At 39.2% G+C, this 19683-nt stretch overlaps 1 protein-coding gene across 8 annotated transcripts in view; it reads left to right on the forward strand.

The window, feature by feature from the left end:
- The window catches only part of atp8a1 (ATPase phospholipid transporting 8A1), a 162602-nt gene that overhangs the window by 59425 nt on the left and 83494 nt on the right, over positions 1-19683 (forward strand). For 6 of the 8 annotated variants that reach the window (XM_036568426.1, XM_036568434.1, XM_036568429.1 and 3 more), the window contains 4 exons: positions 668-795; positions 2749-2826; positions 4124-4212; positions 14904-14948. In XM_036568426.1, the coding sequence (XP_036424319.1) occupies positions 668-795; positions 2749-2826; positions 4124-4212; positions 14904-14948 (340 nt within the window). The remainder of the gene's footprint in view (positions 1-667; positions 796-2748; positions 2827-4123; positions 4213-14903; positions 14949-19683) is intronic. The other 2 variants (XM_036568432.1, XM_036568433.1) reach the window with 1 other exon arrangement.

Genomic DNA, 19683 nt, shown 5'->3' on the forward strand with positions numbered 1-19683 from the left:
GTCTCCATCATCGCCCACCTTTTGGCCTAGTGTCCATTCCTGAATGTGTTTTTTTCTGTCATGGGGAAGGGCTCCCTCTCCTATCTGCTCCAATAGAGCGGGACTGGAACAGATGAAGCTCATTATACTCACGTTCAGTTTCTGTGTGAGCTGTGACGTGTCAGTGCAGCCTCTTGTTATTTTATTTGCTCTTTGCTCTCCTGTCTCCATTCCGTTCATGGTGGGATTTAAGGTGGGACAAGTTTTTGGTCCTTTTCACCTCAGTACTTTGTGGAATTGCTTGGAATCATGCTTGTTTTGCCCAGGCTGCTGCAATGTCGTCATTGATTGGGTTTGGAAGCGGGCCGTGGCTTGACTAACTGAATTACGGGGGCGCTAATTGGAGGGGATGTAAATCCAGTGGCTAGAGGCTGATGGGAGAGGTGGGGTGGAAGCGATGTGAAATCTCAGCTAATGGCCCAGCATTTGCACAGCGTTCTCTGCGCCGCACAAGCAGAACGTTGTGGAAACGTTGCTCATTAGATGGGGTGAGCTTCTGGCATTATTGCTTTTTTTTCCCCTCCCCTCCTACACACATTTCCTGGCCATCTGTACTAACTTTGTCTTGTTTATTGCCCCTTTTCCTCTGTACTTCTTTCTTCACCCCTTGCTCTCTGCGTTGGGGCAGACGGTGGTGCGGCTAACTTCGGCCTGAACTTTCTCACCTTCATCATCCTCTTCAACAACCTGATTCCAATCAGCCTGCTGGTGACATTGGAGGTGATCAAATTCATCCAGGCCTACTTCATCAACTGGGTGAGTGTGAGGTCATAAGTACATGTTAAAATAATAACCAACATCCCTCCGTCCAGTGATCCTGTTTGGCATTATGCTTATTTCAGTGAGACACAATGCATCCGTACATGTTCAACTGGATGTGTGCTAGTAATTAATACAGCAGATTGCCTCCGGCCTGCTGGAAAAATTTGATTGCAGTGTGAGCTTGTCCACCTTGGACAGCATGGCTCACTTACATTCCAGTAGGGCTCCACAATATATCATTCCTTGCTGAGATCTCAGAAGTGTGCAATATGTAAATGAATCTTATTGACATAATCCAGCAAATGTAAACAATTTTGCCCAAAAATAATGCAAGCTAGTCCTTAACCACAGAACATCAAGAATTAATGTATTTTAAGGTATACTGCATTCACAGTATGTAGTAATGTAATTGCACAACAGTATTTTGTCCCTATTGTGCAGTCCTAACCAGAATGTCAAAATACTGATTTAATTTCTGCTCTTTTCTTTTGCCGGACTGATCTAATTGGCAATATTTTATTTGGGTATATATTTGCCTCCTTTTTTTTTTTCTTCCAAAAATCACAATATTTATCATGAAAACCTGAAATATAGTAATGTGACTTTCCTAATATGATTCTGCCCTGTATTCTAATCACATAGTTATCCAGGACTGTCTTAAAACCTAGTCAGATTTTCACAGACATAAAAATGCATGTCAGGTTTTGATAATGAACATGCACATATTAAACCTTTCTTTCACATAGAGCCCAAAACTGACTCTGTGTAAAAATTTTTAATCCTAGCCGGCTCGATTTTCTGCGCTGTACAGATGCGTTAAAAATCAGGTTGACCAATTAGAGTGCAGAGTCATGTTTGCAGTCCAAGCATATGTACATCATGATGATGGTGTGAAGCCCAGTCTCACATCCCCTGTCCTGATTTCACTTCACAAGGACCCTCGGCCAGAGTTACCTTGTAAAACTTGTCCCTCATTTAATGTGCTAGCTTTTGAATATATGAATATATCTATAACCATGACTGCAAAAGCCATGACTATAAAAAATTGGAGGTCATATGATTAGACTCCACACAGGCAGAACAGCTTATCTTGCTTATGGCTGAGCACAAAAACTTACAAGCAATACAACAAGCAACATGCTAACTATCAAAATGTACAGGTTAAGGAAAGTATGTTGCAGATCATAGCTGAAAGGCTGGTGAATTATAACTTGGTGCAGTGTTGTGACTGTTTATTTGTGTATCTTGTTTTCATGCCCAACCTTTTCTGTAGAATGTTTGTACCCAGTATGTGCACCTTTTAGTCAGATAAATGATTCAGTTTATAAATCGTCGCTACTCAAGGAATCTATTTTCTTCTTGCGATCTCAGCAGCACATTGGACTTCAAATGAAGGTTACATTGTGTTAAAAATCACATCTGTTTTATTATTTTTCTAAATGTATAGATTTATGTATATTTATGTATTTTTTGGCTGTTTTTGGCCTTTACACTGGATCTTGGCATGTCACATCATCTAGATGTAGAATCCACTGTAATGTCAAGTGTGTACAGGACCTGAACTGAGATGTGTTATGCAATGTATCTTAAAACCTTTAAATCCTCAGTGGGCTCCCTGGCCCAATGAGTCAATTTCTTCTGAACATTGCCATCGCTGATCTAAGAAAGCTTCAGAACAAAAATAAAAGCAGAGCTTTTTCAAAATAACCTATTTAAAGAAGACAAAATTGGATTTGGGGCAGTGCCATCTTGACACACAGAGCAGCCACTGTGTGCATTTTTAGGTTTTCCCCAGAACATTTTGACCTGTGGGTGTGTGACTCAATTCTTCTTATTGTTCTTTTTTGCTTTGAACAGCAAATGTGAGAACAGTTGGCTGTGGTTCAGCTGTGCCACAGACAGCCTGATCCAAGTCTAAACATGTTTCTGTTAAATGATTGATTTCAGGACACTGACATGCTGTATGAAGCTACCAACACTCCAGCCATGGCTCGAACATCCAACCTAAACGAAGAGCTGGGCCAGGTACTGTATGAATGCATGCTCACACACAAGAAATAAATGCAAAATGCATGTTGAATTAGACAGGGCAACATGTGCTAAGCCTTTTGTGCTATGCTGCGGGCACAGCTAAGACATATTCTGCTGATTACATATTCCGTTCAAAGTTCAAGTTTCACATTTTTTTTTCTGCTAAAACCATGTTTAAATTTTCGGTAGTGTCTCAAAAGTGAGTTCTTGGGAAACTACTTTTAACAATGGTAGCAATCATAGCGACTAGAAGCACAGGCTGCAAAAACATGCTGAAAGAATATTTACCATAAAAAAAATTGCTATTTGAGACACCTTCATTTCAGATTTCTTCCAGAGTTCTCCTGCCGCCTCCTATGGTGTTGACTTTCTAATCTACTACACTTTAAAATTACCTGTTTTTATTGATGCACTGTTTAAGATGATCATTTAGAAGTAAGCTGTCATGCTCAAACTATTCAAACAGTCAACTACACCAGAGGAAGAAATACACTGCTAACAACGTCACAGCACACAGTGAGATTAGTTGCAGAATTTTTTTTTCCCCCTCCTGATTTCCGATCTAGCATTTTCTGTTGATGTTGGCCCAATATTGGTACCTGATGTTGGATCAGTTCCCTCTCCAGCTACAGCCTTAGTAAACTGGATGTTAATTTCAGACATGTTGCGTTGAGTTGAATTTTGTGCTGTGCCTTCTCAGTTTTGGACACCAGGCTTACAGTAATCAGAAATTCTGAATAGCTAGTGAACAAACAAAAGTGGCCATATGAGAATACTTAAAGGGGAATTCCAACTTATTTTTTAAATAATTTAGTTGTTGAGATATAAACAAAGTCATTCAGAGTGATTTGATGTTAAATGGTTAAATGTAGAAAAATTTGAAAGCTCAAATTCCTTTACAGTCATGGTGATGAGAACCAGAGGTCACAATGTCTGCAACGCAAAAATAGCCATTTTATTTACTGTGCAAAACTACCAGTGAACATGTATGTGTCTTCTGACTTTTTGGATATACAGTTTTATATGTAATGGTAAAATCTTATCGCAAAAGTATCTTAAAACAATGTCTCAGACATCTGGTGCCTATAAACCACCACTGTGAACAATTCTGTTCAGTTTCTCTAGCATGGAGCATTTCACATCAAAACACACTGAATGGCTTTGTTTGCATATTAACCATTTAATTATGCAGAGATTTAGAAATTGGCGGAGTTCCTCTACGAAAATGTTTTGTCCAGGCATTAGGGGACTGCTGGCTCTTTTCTAATTGTGACCTTTTTCCTGCCTACAGGTGAAGTACATCTTTTCAGACAAAACAGGAACACTGACCTGTAATGTGATGCAGTTTAAGAAGTGCACAATAGCTGGCATAGCCTATGGGTGAGGATCCTTACATTTTACACACACACACACACACACACACTCACACCCTGCACCATCTTCATTATCGGTATAGTCTGCCTATTACAGTGGCTGTCTTGTCCTGGGTTCCCTCATTAGCAGCTGCTTCTCTGCCTCGCTGCGCATAGCTAACAGTGTGCTATAAATAACGCACACACGCACACATACACACCCCTTCGTTCTGCAGATCTGCATTTAAGAACATTGGGTTATGTGTTTTTTGTGGGTTTTTTTGGCTCAGGGCTTCGTTGTCTCTCTGTAAAAGTGAGACCAGCTTCTGGCTCCTGATCTGTGATTGGATGGGAGGGGCCATGAGGGACGTGCTGCATTAGACACAATTGTGTTTTATGTGTGGCCTATGAGACATCCCCAGCTGTGTGTGTCTGTGTGTCTGTGTGTGTGTGTCTGTGTGTGTCTGTGTGAGGGAGAGGGGGAGAGAGACAGGGAGGATGATTTCCTAAGTTCTGCAGCTAATGGTGTGACTGAGTGTGAAAATGTTGATCACTGTGCACAGCATGAGACAGATGGAAAAACAGGACATATGATGTCTTTTATTTCACAGTGATGTTCTCAGTTGACGTGATGTTTTCCTCTTCACTTAGCACTCTATCCCAGAGGTGCTGTTTATTATAGAAACCAAGTGATCACAGAGGTCAGACAAGGGCCAGGGCACTCTCTTTATTGGATTTTCGGACCGGATACACACACATGCACACACGGAAGCTATTTTGGGTTGTTCTTGAAGCACAGCACACAGATAGGTGATGCATGATGTTAATACATGATGTTAAATTCCACGCAATCTGTGAGCCAGATTTATTCAGCTTTCAACACAGATATTGTTCACATGCCATTTCAGTGTCAAATTGTGTGATTGGAGAACAGAGTTAAAAACCAAAAAAAAAGAGTTAAGACTGAGCCTATTAAGTGTGTTGGTTTCATGGAACTATTTCCAAGATACCAACAGAACTTAGACACCACTGCTATTAAGAACACCAAATGTCTTAAAGAGGAGTTTCACCTATTTTTCTAAATTTCTGCACAATTTAATCAAAATGTAAACAAAATCACAACAAAATGTTCAGTTGAAACGCTCCACTCTTGAGAAACTTTCCGAGTCAGAATTGTTCACAATGTTAGTGATACCAACCAGATGTCTGAAGCATTTATTTCCTCTAAAAGCTACAACACAGAAGGTTATTGTATGAAATAGTCAGCCTGATGCCCGAGACATTGTTTATGATAGATTTACCAAAAGGTTTTGGCCAAAACATATTTTTTAAAATGCAGGACATTGTAAGGCAGAATAGTTCTAGTAATAATACTAGTAATGTAACAAAGTAGTAACCAATCACAGGCTTGTTTACTCAGTGACACAGCAATAAGACATTTAGTGTGTAAACTGCTTTAGTGAGTCAGATCTTGGCTACATTAACCAACCCTACAGTGATTATCCTGATGTCCTTTTGTATTTGAACTTGGTGTGCTTTCTCAATTTTGCTGATACCTATTACGCAGAAGGAGTGGAGAGAGTGGAGAACACCAATGTATCAGAAAAGATCCAACAGCAGCTCCAGCAGCAGTGCAGCGTACTGTTAATCCCATTATCTGTCAATTAGAATGGCATGAATCAGAGAGGGGCTGAGTGGCACTCCACTGTGTTGTGTGGAGTACTGCAGCTGAATGCTCTCATATTAACCATTCTACATACAGCATGACCATGATTTCAGTACAGTAATGGCCATAGGAACAGCAATGTTCAAAATCTGAATCTGCTGCCAAGAAATGTTTTATTTCATTAGATATGATGACTTGTCTGTCAGTAATATTCATTAGATTTCGTTGTTCATCACTGTTCTTTTTTGGAAGTCAGATTGCCTCAGTATTTGGAGTTTTGCTACAATCTGAGAATACTTGATTGGCTGCTTTATTTCTTAGGTAATGTCTCATTAAAGTCACATTAAGCATGATTTATCATACCACATCATTTTAAGGACAACATTCTTGTTCTGTAATCTTCCATTAAAATTGAATGACGTTTCGATAATATCATGTTTAGCCTTCACCTCCCTACACCTCACCTGTCATCGAGAGAACAAGCTCAACTAACTCAGAGACTCTCCCTGATAGTGTTTCACTCAGAAATGTCATAGTACAGAAAAATATGTGTTATGATTTTGGATTCAGATTGACTTTAAAGCTGAACACTATTGAAAACTGTCCTCCAGTCTTGCCATCTTAGGTTGATTAGTTGATTAAGATTCCCATACCAACCAGTGAAAGTTAAGACAGGCTCACTGTAAGTGTTGTGAAACAACAGCATCACTGTCAACTTTCAACTTGGCTAGTTTCCTCAGACAGGATAGCCTTTGCTGGCCTTTTATGTTTTTTAGTGGTTCTCAAATTTTAGCTTACGATTGCAGTTCCAAGCCATTAACACCAGGTCATGACAGACTTCATTCTCATTTAAAAGGCTGACAGTGGCATATTCAACTGCTTTGGCATATTCAACTGCTTTGGTTTAAAACCAGGAATTAGATTGGTATACTGGCCAGAATTGCACAGGTGCAGTGGCCTGGCCCATGCTTTCCTCAAGCTCTGATTTACCGTGTGTGTATGTGTGTGTGTGTGTGCGTGTGTATGTGTGTACGTGCACTTGTGCATGTGTGCACTTCTAATCTTTCTATTACGCCAGTGGTTTAATGTCTAATACGTGTATTTGCAGCAGACTCAGGCTGAACAGGCAGCTGCTGCGTCTCCTTCATAAATATTGATGCTCTCCTTTTTTTATCAGCTTCAAATGAGCAGCAGCTCTTTGATGCACGCTTCCCTTGGCTCGTTTTCTGCACCCCCTTCACCCCTCCCTGTGCCTCCAGAAGGAGAGGAAGAACAGTAGGTTAATAGCAGTTATGCTTCTCAAGCTCAGCATCAGTTTTTTTCTTTTTTGAGGTAAAGATGGAGAGAGCCCTAACAAACAGTAAGATGTGAGGATTGGCCTAGATTTGGCTCCCTTAAAGAAAAAAAACAAACAGATGTGGTTAATTAGGGAGAATATCAGCTTCACAGGAGCCAGTGTAAAAAGAAGCATCCACTGTAGAAGACTTTTTCTGTCTTACTTTAGTTGGTCTTCGTGCATGTTTTAGCTTTATGAATATAAATCTTCCTAACTCTACTTAATTTGCTCTACCTTCAGTCCCCCCATTCATCCAAAAACAGATTAATCTGTAGGCTGAACAGTACTGTACATTTAGTCACCAGTTTATTAGGTACATCTGCTTCCTATTTAAAATCATTGGCCATTTTTAGAAGCACTTACCGTATAGGTGCGCTTTGACCACACCAGTGTGGGTAATCAAGAGGGTCAGGAGAATTCCTGCTGGGTTGGTAACACTTTTGAAACAGTTACTGTTGGTTAGCACATTTAAAACTCGCATATTGAAATATATGAAGACCAACTGCAAACATTTACATCCAGTTCCTTATTTGTAGTAATTTACGTGTAAGTTAGCAGCACCCTTCTCAAGCCTGATTTTGCTAATTGTTATTGGCCAGTTGATAAGTATCGTACAAAGAGATTAGCTTGTTTAAATTCAGTGGAAAGGTGTGAATCTGTGCTGGTTCTCACAACAGACAGTTTTCTACTAAGTGAATTACTTTTAACATTGCTTACCAATGTAGCAGTTTTTATACATTCATCATATGAAGATAGGTAGGGATGTAAATGAATATAAATATTGGGAATATGTATTCAGAATACAGAAATGAAGTATCTTTCTTTACTTTTTCAGGAGAATGTTTTTAGACTGCTTACCGACTAAATGTAAAAAATGTATGGCATCTTTCAAAGAAACATTATTAATGCTTCTTTATTAACTATTATTAAAGTCTGCATACATGCTTTTTGACAAACACTGAAGTTCCTTCTAAAGCCTGAGTAGACCGATAAATCAATGTGATCAGTTATTAATCTCAGTGTTACTGAGCTCTGCTGAAGCCTGAGTAGACTGATAAATCAATGTGATGATTAGTTATTAGGCAACTTAGTTTAGTATTGCCGTTGTACTGGACTTGTGTATGCTTTCTGTAGTAAGTTAAATATATGTTATTACCTTAAAATCAAACATATATATATATATATATATATATATATATATATATATATATATATATATATTTGTATGTGTGTGTGTGTGTGTATTCAAATTTGCAAGATTTTGTTATTGGGATTTGGTGAATCAGGTCATGAAAGGGCAAATAAAAATTGCGAAATATCAGATATATCCAGGCAGGTAGGCAAAGACTAATGACAGGAACTTGGCTAGCTAGCATTCATTTGTAGCATATTAACTGTCATGATTGTCATATTTAAGATAAAAGGTTTCTCTAGTTTGCATTGTATCACTAGCTGGCTAACTTGGTTATGATTAGCAAAATAAATACTATTATAGCAAATAAATATAGGAAGTGAAGAGGATGAAAATGGCCAGACTTTAGAAACAGACATTAGCTAATCTAATCTGAACAGTGCTTAAGTAGTCTTTCCCTGGTAAATTAGCTGTTAGTAAAGTTAGCTTAGAGTTTGGGGTGGGCTCATTTGTATTATGTAACTCTCTGTATTAAATGGAGCCCCACTCTGGCCCTGTTCATAGATGTTAGGTTATTGACTGTAGCCCATCTGTTGCTGCAAAATTATTCAGCCCCTCTTTTACCTCATGCATTAAAGAAAAGGGACTTCCATAAGATCACAGTTGACCTAGGAGATACCCAACAAAATGTTTTTGGAAAAAGAAACTTCTACCACTACCACATTAATGTCTCTGCTGTGCTAAGAGTGATCCACTACCTAAATAATACCTGGTCAAAGGTGGTCCTGTGGTGGTCCCTTCCCATTGATGGATGTGATAGAGGGTGGCTATGCAGTAGTACAGTGCAGCAACAGATGGGCTGCAGTCAGTAACTCTGTATTAAAAACTCTTCATATAAGGTAGATGTTTCTAATAAACTGGTAATAAACTCAGTGTGTTCTGTCAAATGTCTTGGTTTTCTGTGAACTTTTAAGCATCAGTTTGCAAAGTGAAAAGTTCCACGACAGACTGAGCTTAAACAAGCAGCTTACTTTGCTCATGTCCATCCAGTCCCAATCCTTCTTCTAATTGTCTTAACAGCAGCTTAAGACGCATTGGTTCTCAGAAGCAGCGCTGCATTTAGAACGAGTTTAGAATGTTCTGCAGCTTACATTGCTAAGCACAGAAGCCTCGTAAATGTCCTTATCTAGTGTCTCACTCAAACCTCTAGATTCTACAGACCGTTATAAGATTACAGACCGTTTACCGCGTTAACCTTCATAACACTCCTCACACCAATGGAAGAAGTGACGTGTTACATCCCACACACACTCAGACACTCACACATACACATGTTCCCACACACAGCTAATTATGTAGAGCAGTAATTAATGAAGTGAATCCCTGTGGGTGAAAATGTTAATTAATTTGACTAGATGTGACGTGTGCTGTCTCTGAGAGACATTGCATGAGAATCTTTGTGGCCAATGCTTTTTTTTTCTTCCCTAAATTTTGTCTATAGGTTTGAGAAGCTAAAGCTTTTTCTCTAGATTTCTGCTTTTTTCAGGACAACACAAAGAAATAAATAACCCATTAATAACCCATTATGATTAACCCCTTAAAATTCCAGGCTTATACATGTCAAGGTTTACTATCTAGTGACTACAGGGACCTCGATGTAAACTGAGTGAGCTATTGTTAGGTTATAGAAGTGTGTAGAAAACTTTTGGGCCTGCCAGTGGGCCATGGCCATTTAAGGGATCCGTTGAGCAAATAGCTGCTTATTAAGATCACTTTTATTTATTAAGAGAAGAATTTCAAGAGAAGGTTTTGGCCTAAAATGCATTTTTTTAATCAGCCAGTGGTAGAGAGGTGTATGCAGGGTGTTGTAAGGGATTTTTTTAGATTTGCCATCATTTTGTCATTGTCAGTAACAATTATAAGAATGCAGCATGTAGGTTCACTGGTAGTTCTGTACAGTAAATAATAATAAATCTATGTGTTGTTGACAGTGGGACACCTGGTTCGTATCACCACCACTGTATAAAAAAAAAAAGGCAAGTTTCTCTGTAATGCAGCATTTCACACCAAGCTGCTCTGAGTGCCCTGGTTTATATCTCAAAGAATTATGCAGAAATTATGAAAACTCAGTGGAAGTCCTCAGAGTAGTAAAGGGCTGACAATTAATCACCAGCTGTTGGCTTGATATGAATTACTAAGACATTATAAAGGCATTGTAATGGACATCTAAAATAAAAAGTTTTTTATCTTAAACCCTAAGGGTCTGATTGTGGGGATCTCATAGTTACTAAGTAGGTCTTAAAATGAATAACTGAATATATTATAGTTTAAGGAGTTAGGTTGGATTAATACATTTTTTACAGCAGCAAGATATTGTCAAGTAATTATAGTAATTCAGTAATTTTCTCAGCTCAACTATTGAATGGGTGTTGAGCTTTTTAGAGGTGAACTTTTCTCTCTTTGCCCAAAACCAGATATCTCTTTTTCTGTATCTGTGAGTGGCAGCGTGGCCTCCTGTGCACTGAATGTTTGATTTAGACTAATTAGAAACACATGAGGATGTGTGGCCTGGCACATTAGCCAGTAACACTGCCTCATCTGTGTAGTGCGCCCCACTTTATCCACCCAAGCACGACCTTATGTGACTGTGTGCCAATTATAGAGAGAGAGAGAGAGAGATTTCTCCCATGGCGACATCTTCAGTGTTGTTTATGGTGCTTTTGTTCCTTGTTTGTGCTGTGTTGTGTGAGAATATGCAGCTGCACCCACACATCCCCTGCTTCAGCATTGCTCAGACTAGACTGGAGTTTTTCCACATTAAAGGGAAGCTGCTACGCTATATTCCGCGAACTCATGAGTCTTTCTGAGGTCCGGTGATACAGTATTAGTGTATTGTCGTTTGTTTTACTTACCTATGTGGGCGAGTGTTTTTGTCCATTCTGTGGTCTCTGTATTGTTTAAAAAAGTTATTTGTTTATTTTTTTTATGCACATTCTAAAATGTCTGCCGTAAATTAAAATGATGGTTCAAGAAATCAAACACAGTTTTCCTCTTAACCCAGACGTAGTCAATTAATTACTACATATATGGTATTAGTGCTGGTAAACTAACCAAATAGACTTGCTTGTGTGGTTTCTGACAGTGACATACTGATGGATGGATAGATGGATGGATGGATGGAAGGATAGACAGATAAATGGATGGATGGATGGAAAGACATGAATGGATGGATGGAAAGACAGATAAATGGATGAATGGATGGATGGAAGGATAGACAGATAAAAGGATGGATGATGGCTGGAAAGACAGATAAATGGATTGGTGGATGGATGGCTGGAAAGACAGATAAATTGATGGATGGATGGAAGGAAAGACAGATAAATGAATGGGTGGATGGATGGATGGATAGATGGAAAGACAGATAAATGGATGGATGGAAGGAAAGACAGATAAATGGATTGATGGATGGATGGATGGATGGAAAGACAGATAAATGGATGGATGGATGGAAAGACATAAATGGGTGGATGGATGGAAAGACAGATAAATGGATGAATGGATGGATGGAAGGATAGACAGATAAATGGATGGATGGATGGCTGGAAAGACAGATAAATGGATGGATGGAAAGACAGATAAATGGATTGGTAGATGGATGGCTGGAAAAACATGGATAGATGGATGGATGGATGGATGGATGGAAAGACTGATGGATGGATGGATGGAAAGACAGATAAATGGATGGATAGATGGATGGATGGAAAGACAGATAAATGGATGGAAGGAAAGACAGATAAATGGATGGATGGATGGATGGATGGCTGGAAAGACAGATAAATGGATGGATGGATGGATGGCTAGAAAGACAGATAAATGGATGGATGGATGAATGGATGGAAAGACAGATAAATGGATGGATGGATGGATGGATGGATGGATGTTTATCCCAGAGGGAAAGTCATCAATTACAGCAGCACAACGTACAGTAAAGGGCAAAAGTATTGCCGTGCGCTATTATACATATACATGCATAGAAGAAGTAAAGATATATAATAAAATATACTAAAACAACCGTAAAACAAAACGGTTATTTTTTAAAAGCACAAAAACACTGTAGGCTGTTAAGATGGCTGTTGTCACTGTTGTATGCTATTCAGTATGCTTTTTTCATTTTTATAGCTTACAGTACATCACTCAGTCTGTTTGAGATTACATTACAACTTGACACAGTTTAAGTGAAGTGTGTGATGGTTTATGTTTGCAGTTTGCATAGAGCTCACTGCTGAGATATAAGCTTTCCTTACTTGTTATGAAGCAGATTTTGGTCTTGGTCAATCACAATTTTATTAGATAAATTTTTTGAACCACCACTTGTCACTGTCACTGGGAACTGAAAATGATTGATGTTGAGCTTGTGTTGTGTAAAAGGCCTTGTCCACTATATTAGAATAGCAAAGGCTGAAACGCTGTTTTGTTTGGTAGGTTTAAAAGGTGTCTGAGTCTGAAATGCCTGTAGGTTATGTTCTGTCCTATATTGGGTTAAATGTGGTGTTTCCCCCCTGAAATAAACACTGTATAACTAGTCTACCTTTTCTAGCACAGTAAATAACACTCTGCTTCAGGCAGGTGGTTAAAAGAACATGAATGTCACAAATATTTTATAATAATTGTAAAAATAATAATAATATTATTATAATTATAATTATTATTATTACTATTATTATTATTATTGTTATTATTGTGTATCGAAATATGATCAAGGTTTAAAATATACAATTACAGCGCAGTAGGTAAGTGTCACACACATACAAATATTGGTGCTTAGTCCCCGTCATGTTCTCTTTTTCCTCTTCCACTGTCCTGAAATTGAGTGGAGCTGATTTATTGCCACATTCTGAACAAACACCCATGTTACATGAGCGAACGGGACATCAAAAACTGTGACGCAGAAAAAAAGTGATTGCGCCTCGGTGTGTTTCCTTGTGCCGTCCTGTTCTTCCCCTACTGGCTGAGTCTTTCATGTCTCATAACATCAAAGCTGCATCTCTTCCCCCTCACCTAAATAAGACACAACAGGGCCCGTGTCTGGTCTCTTAAACACTCGGTCAGGCCAGTGTCCACTCGCATTACGCTTACCCAAGCCCCCTCCATGCTCTCACTGCCACATGTGGACCCCACTGAAGATGCAAAAATAACATGCAGCAGCTAAGGCTGACTCATCTCACACTGATTCGATTATGATTCTTTAGGAAATGATTCAGTGCTTCATGAAAGCTTAGATTTCACCACAATTTCACATACTTTGGTACAATTCCAAATAATTTTTTAAAGCATACATGAGTATACAAATCTAACTGGAGAATATATTTACAGACTAATGTTTTAGACCAGAGATTGTCAAGCATTGGGCCACATACTGGTACCGAAATAGTATCTTAATTGCAGAAACTTTTATGTAATGTAAAGTTTATGTAATGCATGCATATAGGTTACTGTTGGCTTTTATTCAATGGCTATCATAATAATAATAATAATAATAATAATAATAAGGATGAGCCAAAAATGAAGGAACTGACAACATTGACAGTTTTTTTACTGAGACTGAAGACAAGGAAACAAAACTGAAGATAACGAACAAGAATTATTCGTTTCCACTGTCAATGCCAATGTGTCAATAAACAGTATGGACCATTTCAAGACAAAACATAGGTTAATTGTATGTATATGGCATAAACACTTTAAACTCCTCCCCCGAGGATCCATCTAAACCACATATGTCAAGCTCCAGTCCTGGCGGCCCAAAACACTGTAGATTTCAGCACACTACCTCAATGAACACACCTGATTTAGCTCATCAGCTAATCAGCATGGCCTGCATGAACTGAATTCAGAGCATTAGATGAAACTGTCACGATTGTGGTTCAGTCAATGCTGTTAAACATACTGAACTCCTGGTATAGACAATGAAAACTGAACACTAAGCTTTTTACGTTTGAAAACAGAGAATGTTATTTTGATCAAAACTGGGTTTGGTCTCCTCGTTACAGAAAGATGTCTTGTAAGAGTGTAACAAATGCTATGCATTACCTCCTGCCTGCATTTTTATTAATTTCAGCTGGTTTTAGATGTGGAAGGCTGCTATTTTACTGGCTGTTTTAGTCCAGCAGTGCTAATATATGCTATATATTGTCAAACATCACATGTGCTTCCACTTGTGGTTAGTTTTTTGCTCTTGAAAAAGAACCATGTTGTGAGTAGTGGCTCCCTTACTTACATAAGTGTGCTGTTAGATACACATAATGCTTCACCCTAAACTACCTACCTACGTTTCCTGAACCCCTGCTTTTGCTATGTTGGGGCATCAACACGCAAACAACAAAGGCCAGGTTTTGCTGGTATTTCTGCTAGGATAAGTCATAAATCATCATTCTTTTACATAGAGTATATAATATGTCCTTAAAATTTGATCCTATTCATAATCCAAAATGTAAAATGTAGATGCAGTCGTCCTGGCAGAAATTCTTAGTAAACCAGACACTTACTGTTCTGTACTTTGTCTGTAACTGTTTTTACTTCACCCAACAGTCACTCATCTGAAGTGGAGGATAGTAGTTTTGCAGAGGAGGACGGGTAAGCATCACTGTGGGTGACTCTGTGCTTCTGCTTCTGCTTCTGTCTTGTGTTCTTGCCGTGGTGCTCTGTGGGGCATGTGTTGAAATGCTCAGTGCTTGTGGTGTAACTGTGTTCTTCAGTGGGCTTCAGTGGCATGGTTTCACACAGAGCTGTTTCGAAACTGATCTGAAATGATTTATGCCTGTTTCAAAGACCTGACTGCTGTAGAAAAGGCCTGGATTGATTTTTCTCATTAAATAATGATGAGTGTTTGTCATACTTTTTTCCCCAAGTTCAATTTCAAATACAATTAATACAGAATACTAAATAATAAAAACTCAGGTGAGAGTTCAATACCTTCCCTCTGATTCTCACTCTCAGGAGATATCAGATGTTTCATCCAGTGACTCAAATACACTGCGAAACAGGCTTTCTCTTGTTTTTATTTTTTATTTTTTTGAAAAAAGAAGAGCAAACAAGCACCTTCAGGTGAGAGTGGCACTAGTCTAAGGGAAATACATTTAGTGGCAACTATCCTAAATTTCTCATTAACATTAGCTAGGGGTTTGTTTTGGCTTACCCAGGCGGTTTTTAGGTGCTTTAGAAGGAGTGGTAAGGAATGACAAGGAAGTTGATCAACCGAGGCATGACTGATGTCCAATTTTGATTATTTAGTTTAGCACTGGAGCTATGAAGAACTGGATGTGGTTTGAAAGAATTGAAAGAAGTTTTGGGGATGTATTTACAGAAAAGATTTGGATGACTATTGACTTCTAGCTTTTTGTTCTCAGTGGTAGCCTTGTAAATTCAGTTTTATACTGAAGAAGCAAAATTTGGACACCAAACATGTCTTGGCTGATTGAATACATTGGAGAAAAGTGGGAATAGTAATGGAAAAGTATTTCCATTATAACCATTTAAGAACGAAAGCACATGTTTACATCAAGTGTGGATCCACAAAGGAGGGAAGTGGCCACTGTATGCCCACTGCAGTGAAAGTAGAGTAATACTGTAGTGTCAGATTTTTGTCTTTGTGCTCAGAGTGCATTTAAGGTCCTGGAGACATTCTGACAATACATTGCTGACTCGTTTTTGTTTGTTTGTATGTTTGTTTTATTTCTTCATGGTAATATACTAGTAAATAGACCACCAGATTGTTTCTAAACATGAAGAAAAACAGTGCCGTAAATGTCCTTTTGGTTATGTTCCCTGAACAAAAGGAGAAGAAACTACATTAACAGCCGTTAGTGGGGGTTGAAAATCTAGCCTCATCCAAGGCAGTAGAAGCTGACGAGCAGGCTGTGTTAAGAGCTTGGAAGAATTCCCTCTGCTCTCAGCTGTACTGAGTCCCAGGGCAGAATTCACACTTCATGTCAGTGCTAATGTGTAGCAGAGGAGCATGAGAGTGTGAGCGAGTGTGTGTGCGTCTCAGGGGGGATGGAGGAATGTCACTCTTCTCCCCAGACTCATCTCCTCATCCTGCTTCTACTGCTCTTATCCACGTCACCTACTGAAACACTCTGCTGTCAGTGGAGCTGGATGGAATCTGCTGCAGTGGCTCCACATTCAGTGGCTGATACAGTGTACATAGTGTGCATGCACGTGTATGTGTGTGTTGGGAGTAATAATATACAAAATTCAATTAGATGCGATAGATTTTCAGTACAGCAAAATAAGGAGTTCTTGAATATGTGCCTTGTGTTTGTATGTTAGTGTGCACCGTGCGCACAGCTTAGATGCATACTAGTGGTGTATAAATGCACCTTTTCAGGTTTAATACAGTCATTCTCAGGCAAGACTCGAGTTTGATTATTGGTATATGGAGTTCTCAAAAGTGGCTACAGAGCTCTACACAGATCGGTTTAGCTCACATACATGAAAGTGCTCAAATAGAACTTTTTCGATGCCTGCTGTGTCTCTAACAAAGTACACCCCAAAAATCACAACCCCTAGAATTTATAATTTAGTGGTAAAATGTCCAGTTCTTTGAATGTGTGTATGTGGATAACATAAGCCCCTCCCTATCCCTGCTCATTTTGCTCTGATAGCATGCATCCAGATTCCTAGCTGTGATCATTGACTTTAAAGAGTTTTCTGTTCGAGCGAGTTTTGAAAATGCCCATACACTATGTCCTCTAAGAACTGTTTGTCCTGGTGGTGTTCGCAGAGATTTGGTGGGTGACTGCAAAGTGGGACAGTGACTTCAGCCCTCATTAAATGAGCCACTGCCCACTCCACTTTGCATCTCTGAACTCTTAGGCCTACAGCAACATACAGTTGACAGAAGGCTGTCAAAACTACCTAGAGCTAATAAAAGTTCATTGTAAAAGCCACACACGGTGAGCGAGACTCTCTCCTCATGCTGTACACAAGTGTGTTGTCATCTTTGTTTGGACAAAATAGTAGTTGATGGAAGCTCTGATTTATTTGCATTTTCTTTTACGGTCTTTCCTGAAATTGACTTAAATTCTGTGAAATATTTGAAAACCATTAGTGGTTTCAACAAAAGGTGATAAATGAGAGGTGCTTGGAAGAAACTGAGGGGCGCAACAGTCATACAATTTTAAATTTTAATATGCTTTGTAAAACTAGATTTTTTAATACTTGTTGGAGTTTTTACACCCTGTGTGCGTGCGTGCGTGCGAGTGATTGTGTGAGTCCAGTTGTACCATGGCTTATACAGTACAATAGTGTATTGATCTGTGTGTGTATTACTGAGGCAGATTGTGTTAATCTCGTAACTGGGTGAGCAGACTTGAGGCCATCAAGGTCTGATGGCCACATCATCGGCAGGGTCTGTTTCCGTGGCGACGGCTGCCCTGCTTGGCTGCAGATGGTCAATAGCGTGATCATGGGCTGGTCAGTGCAGCTTTCTGAGTCACTCTGCAGATTCAATAACAATAACACTGTTCTCTCCAGACTAGAACAAGAGGCTCTGTCGTACTGCATGTAGAATAGAACAGAGCTCGGTCACATTACAATTCACTACAGGCACATAAGCATCCAGCAGCTGTGGTCTGCTGCCTATTCTGCTGTCTAATGAGGCAGTGGCTTAGGAGACTGATAATTGTTTATATCTGTATAATAGTAATATACTGCAAAATCTCCTGTGTATTTAAAAGGGAATTCAGCTATGTTTTCAAAATGTCTGCGTGATTCAATCATTAAGATAAGTGATTCAGTGTCGTTTGATGTGAAATGTGCCATTCTAGAGAAGCTTCCTAATTCAGAACTGTTGACAGGGGCGTGATAGGAACGAGATGTCTACAGTGTTTAATTCCTCTAGAAGCTACATCACAGAAAGTTATAACGTAAAATGTTTACAAATATGTTGCCAGATGCCTGAGTCATTGTTTTTAGCATAAGCCCTGTTTTTTTTTAATAATGGCAGAGAGGTACATGCAGGGTGTTATAAGACAAAATAGTCCCTAGAGAGAAACTTTTTTATAATATAGCACTATTATCATTATCAACATTACATATAATGACTTGATGCATGTAGGTTCACTGGTGGTTTTGGATAGTAAATAAAATGACTAAATGTGCGTTGTAGATCTCATGACCTTGGTTCCAGTCACCACCACTGAAAAGAGGTCTGAGTCAGGATGTTTCTCTACAATGCACCATTTCACATCAAACCACTCTGACTTACTTTATTCACATCTCAAACACTGAGTAATGCAGAAATGTTTAAGGATTGGTGAGGTCAAGCTGGACACTGTAAGAGTGGAATTAATGCTGAAGATTTTGTTATGTGGGTGTTTAAGACTGTGGGTGAGAATGTATGACTGATGTATGATGTATGACTGATGTCATTAGTTACTGTATGTTTGTGTGGTGGTGTAAGTGAATGTGCTGCACTGGCTGCGTGTGCTGTGATGGTAAAGCATGCGTTCCTGGCCTTTGAAGCTGTTTAACTGTCCGCTGCATGCAGAACACTTGGGTCTTCTAATTGCGGTCTGTGATGATGCTAGCAAGTTCAGCTTATGCCCTTGAGTACTCTGCGTATTTGTGTGTGTGTGTGTGTGTGTGTCTGAGACTTTTTAGGTGTGGGTGAGAGCAGAATATTTCTGTATATATCCTTCTCAAGAGGCAATGAGAGACAGGAAATTGGATTCTGCTGGTGTAGGCGCAGGGTTACAATGTGATCTTTTGAGCGTGATAGATTTGATTTGCCTTCCTGTCTCTCATCCTGTCCAACTGCTGGTACTTTAATATGCCATTCACCAATCTTATGACACACCGCCATTCGGTCAGACAGCTTTCCTACATAGATCTGTGTATAAAGTGACCCCCAAAAGTGTTTGGACACAAAATGTTTTTTTGTTTCATAGATAAACACTTTTAGTCCGTCATTGAACTGATGGTAGATCCTTTCTGTGGAGAAATAATAGAGAGAAATTTCAACCAGACTGCAGTAAGGGTGCTGTGAAGCACAGAGATGTAGGGGTTGACCATTAATTTAAATTCAGTATTTGTCCGATTATCGGAACCGGCATTTGAACTTTTCTTCCTTGCCAATAAAAGCACTCTTTGTTATGTATGCTCATATCTGACACAACCACGGTAACAAAAAACATCAATTCCATAATCTGGACCAATGTCCCACACATAGCGCTAATGGATTGCTTGAAATGTAGATGGTGCATTGAGTACAACCGACTAACACTTCTGTTGTCCGTCTCTATGTCCCACTCTGTGTCAAGTAAATCCAATCAAACGTGCTTTTCTGTGTTTGTGAGAGACACGGGAC

This window comes from Colossoma macropomum, unplaced genomic scaffold (assembly GCF_904425465.1).
Source record: "Colossoma macropomum unplaced genomic scaffold, Colossoma_macropomum, whole genome shotgun sequence".
Taxonomy (NCBI): domain Eukaryota; kingdom Metazoa; phylum Chordata; class Actinopteri; order Characiformes; family Serrasalmidae; genus Colossoma; species Colossoma macropomum.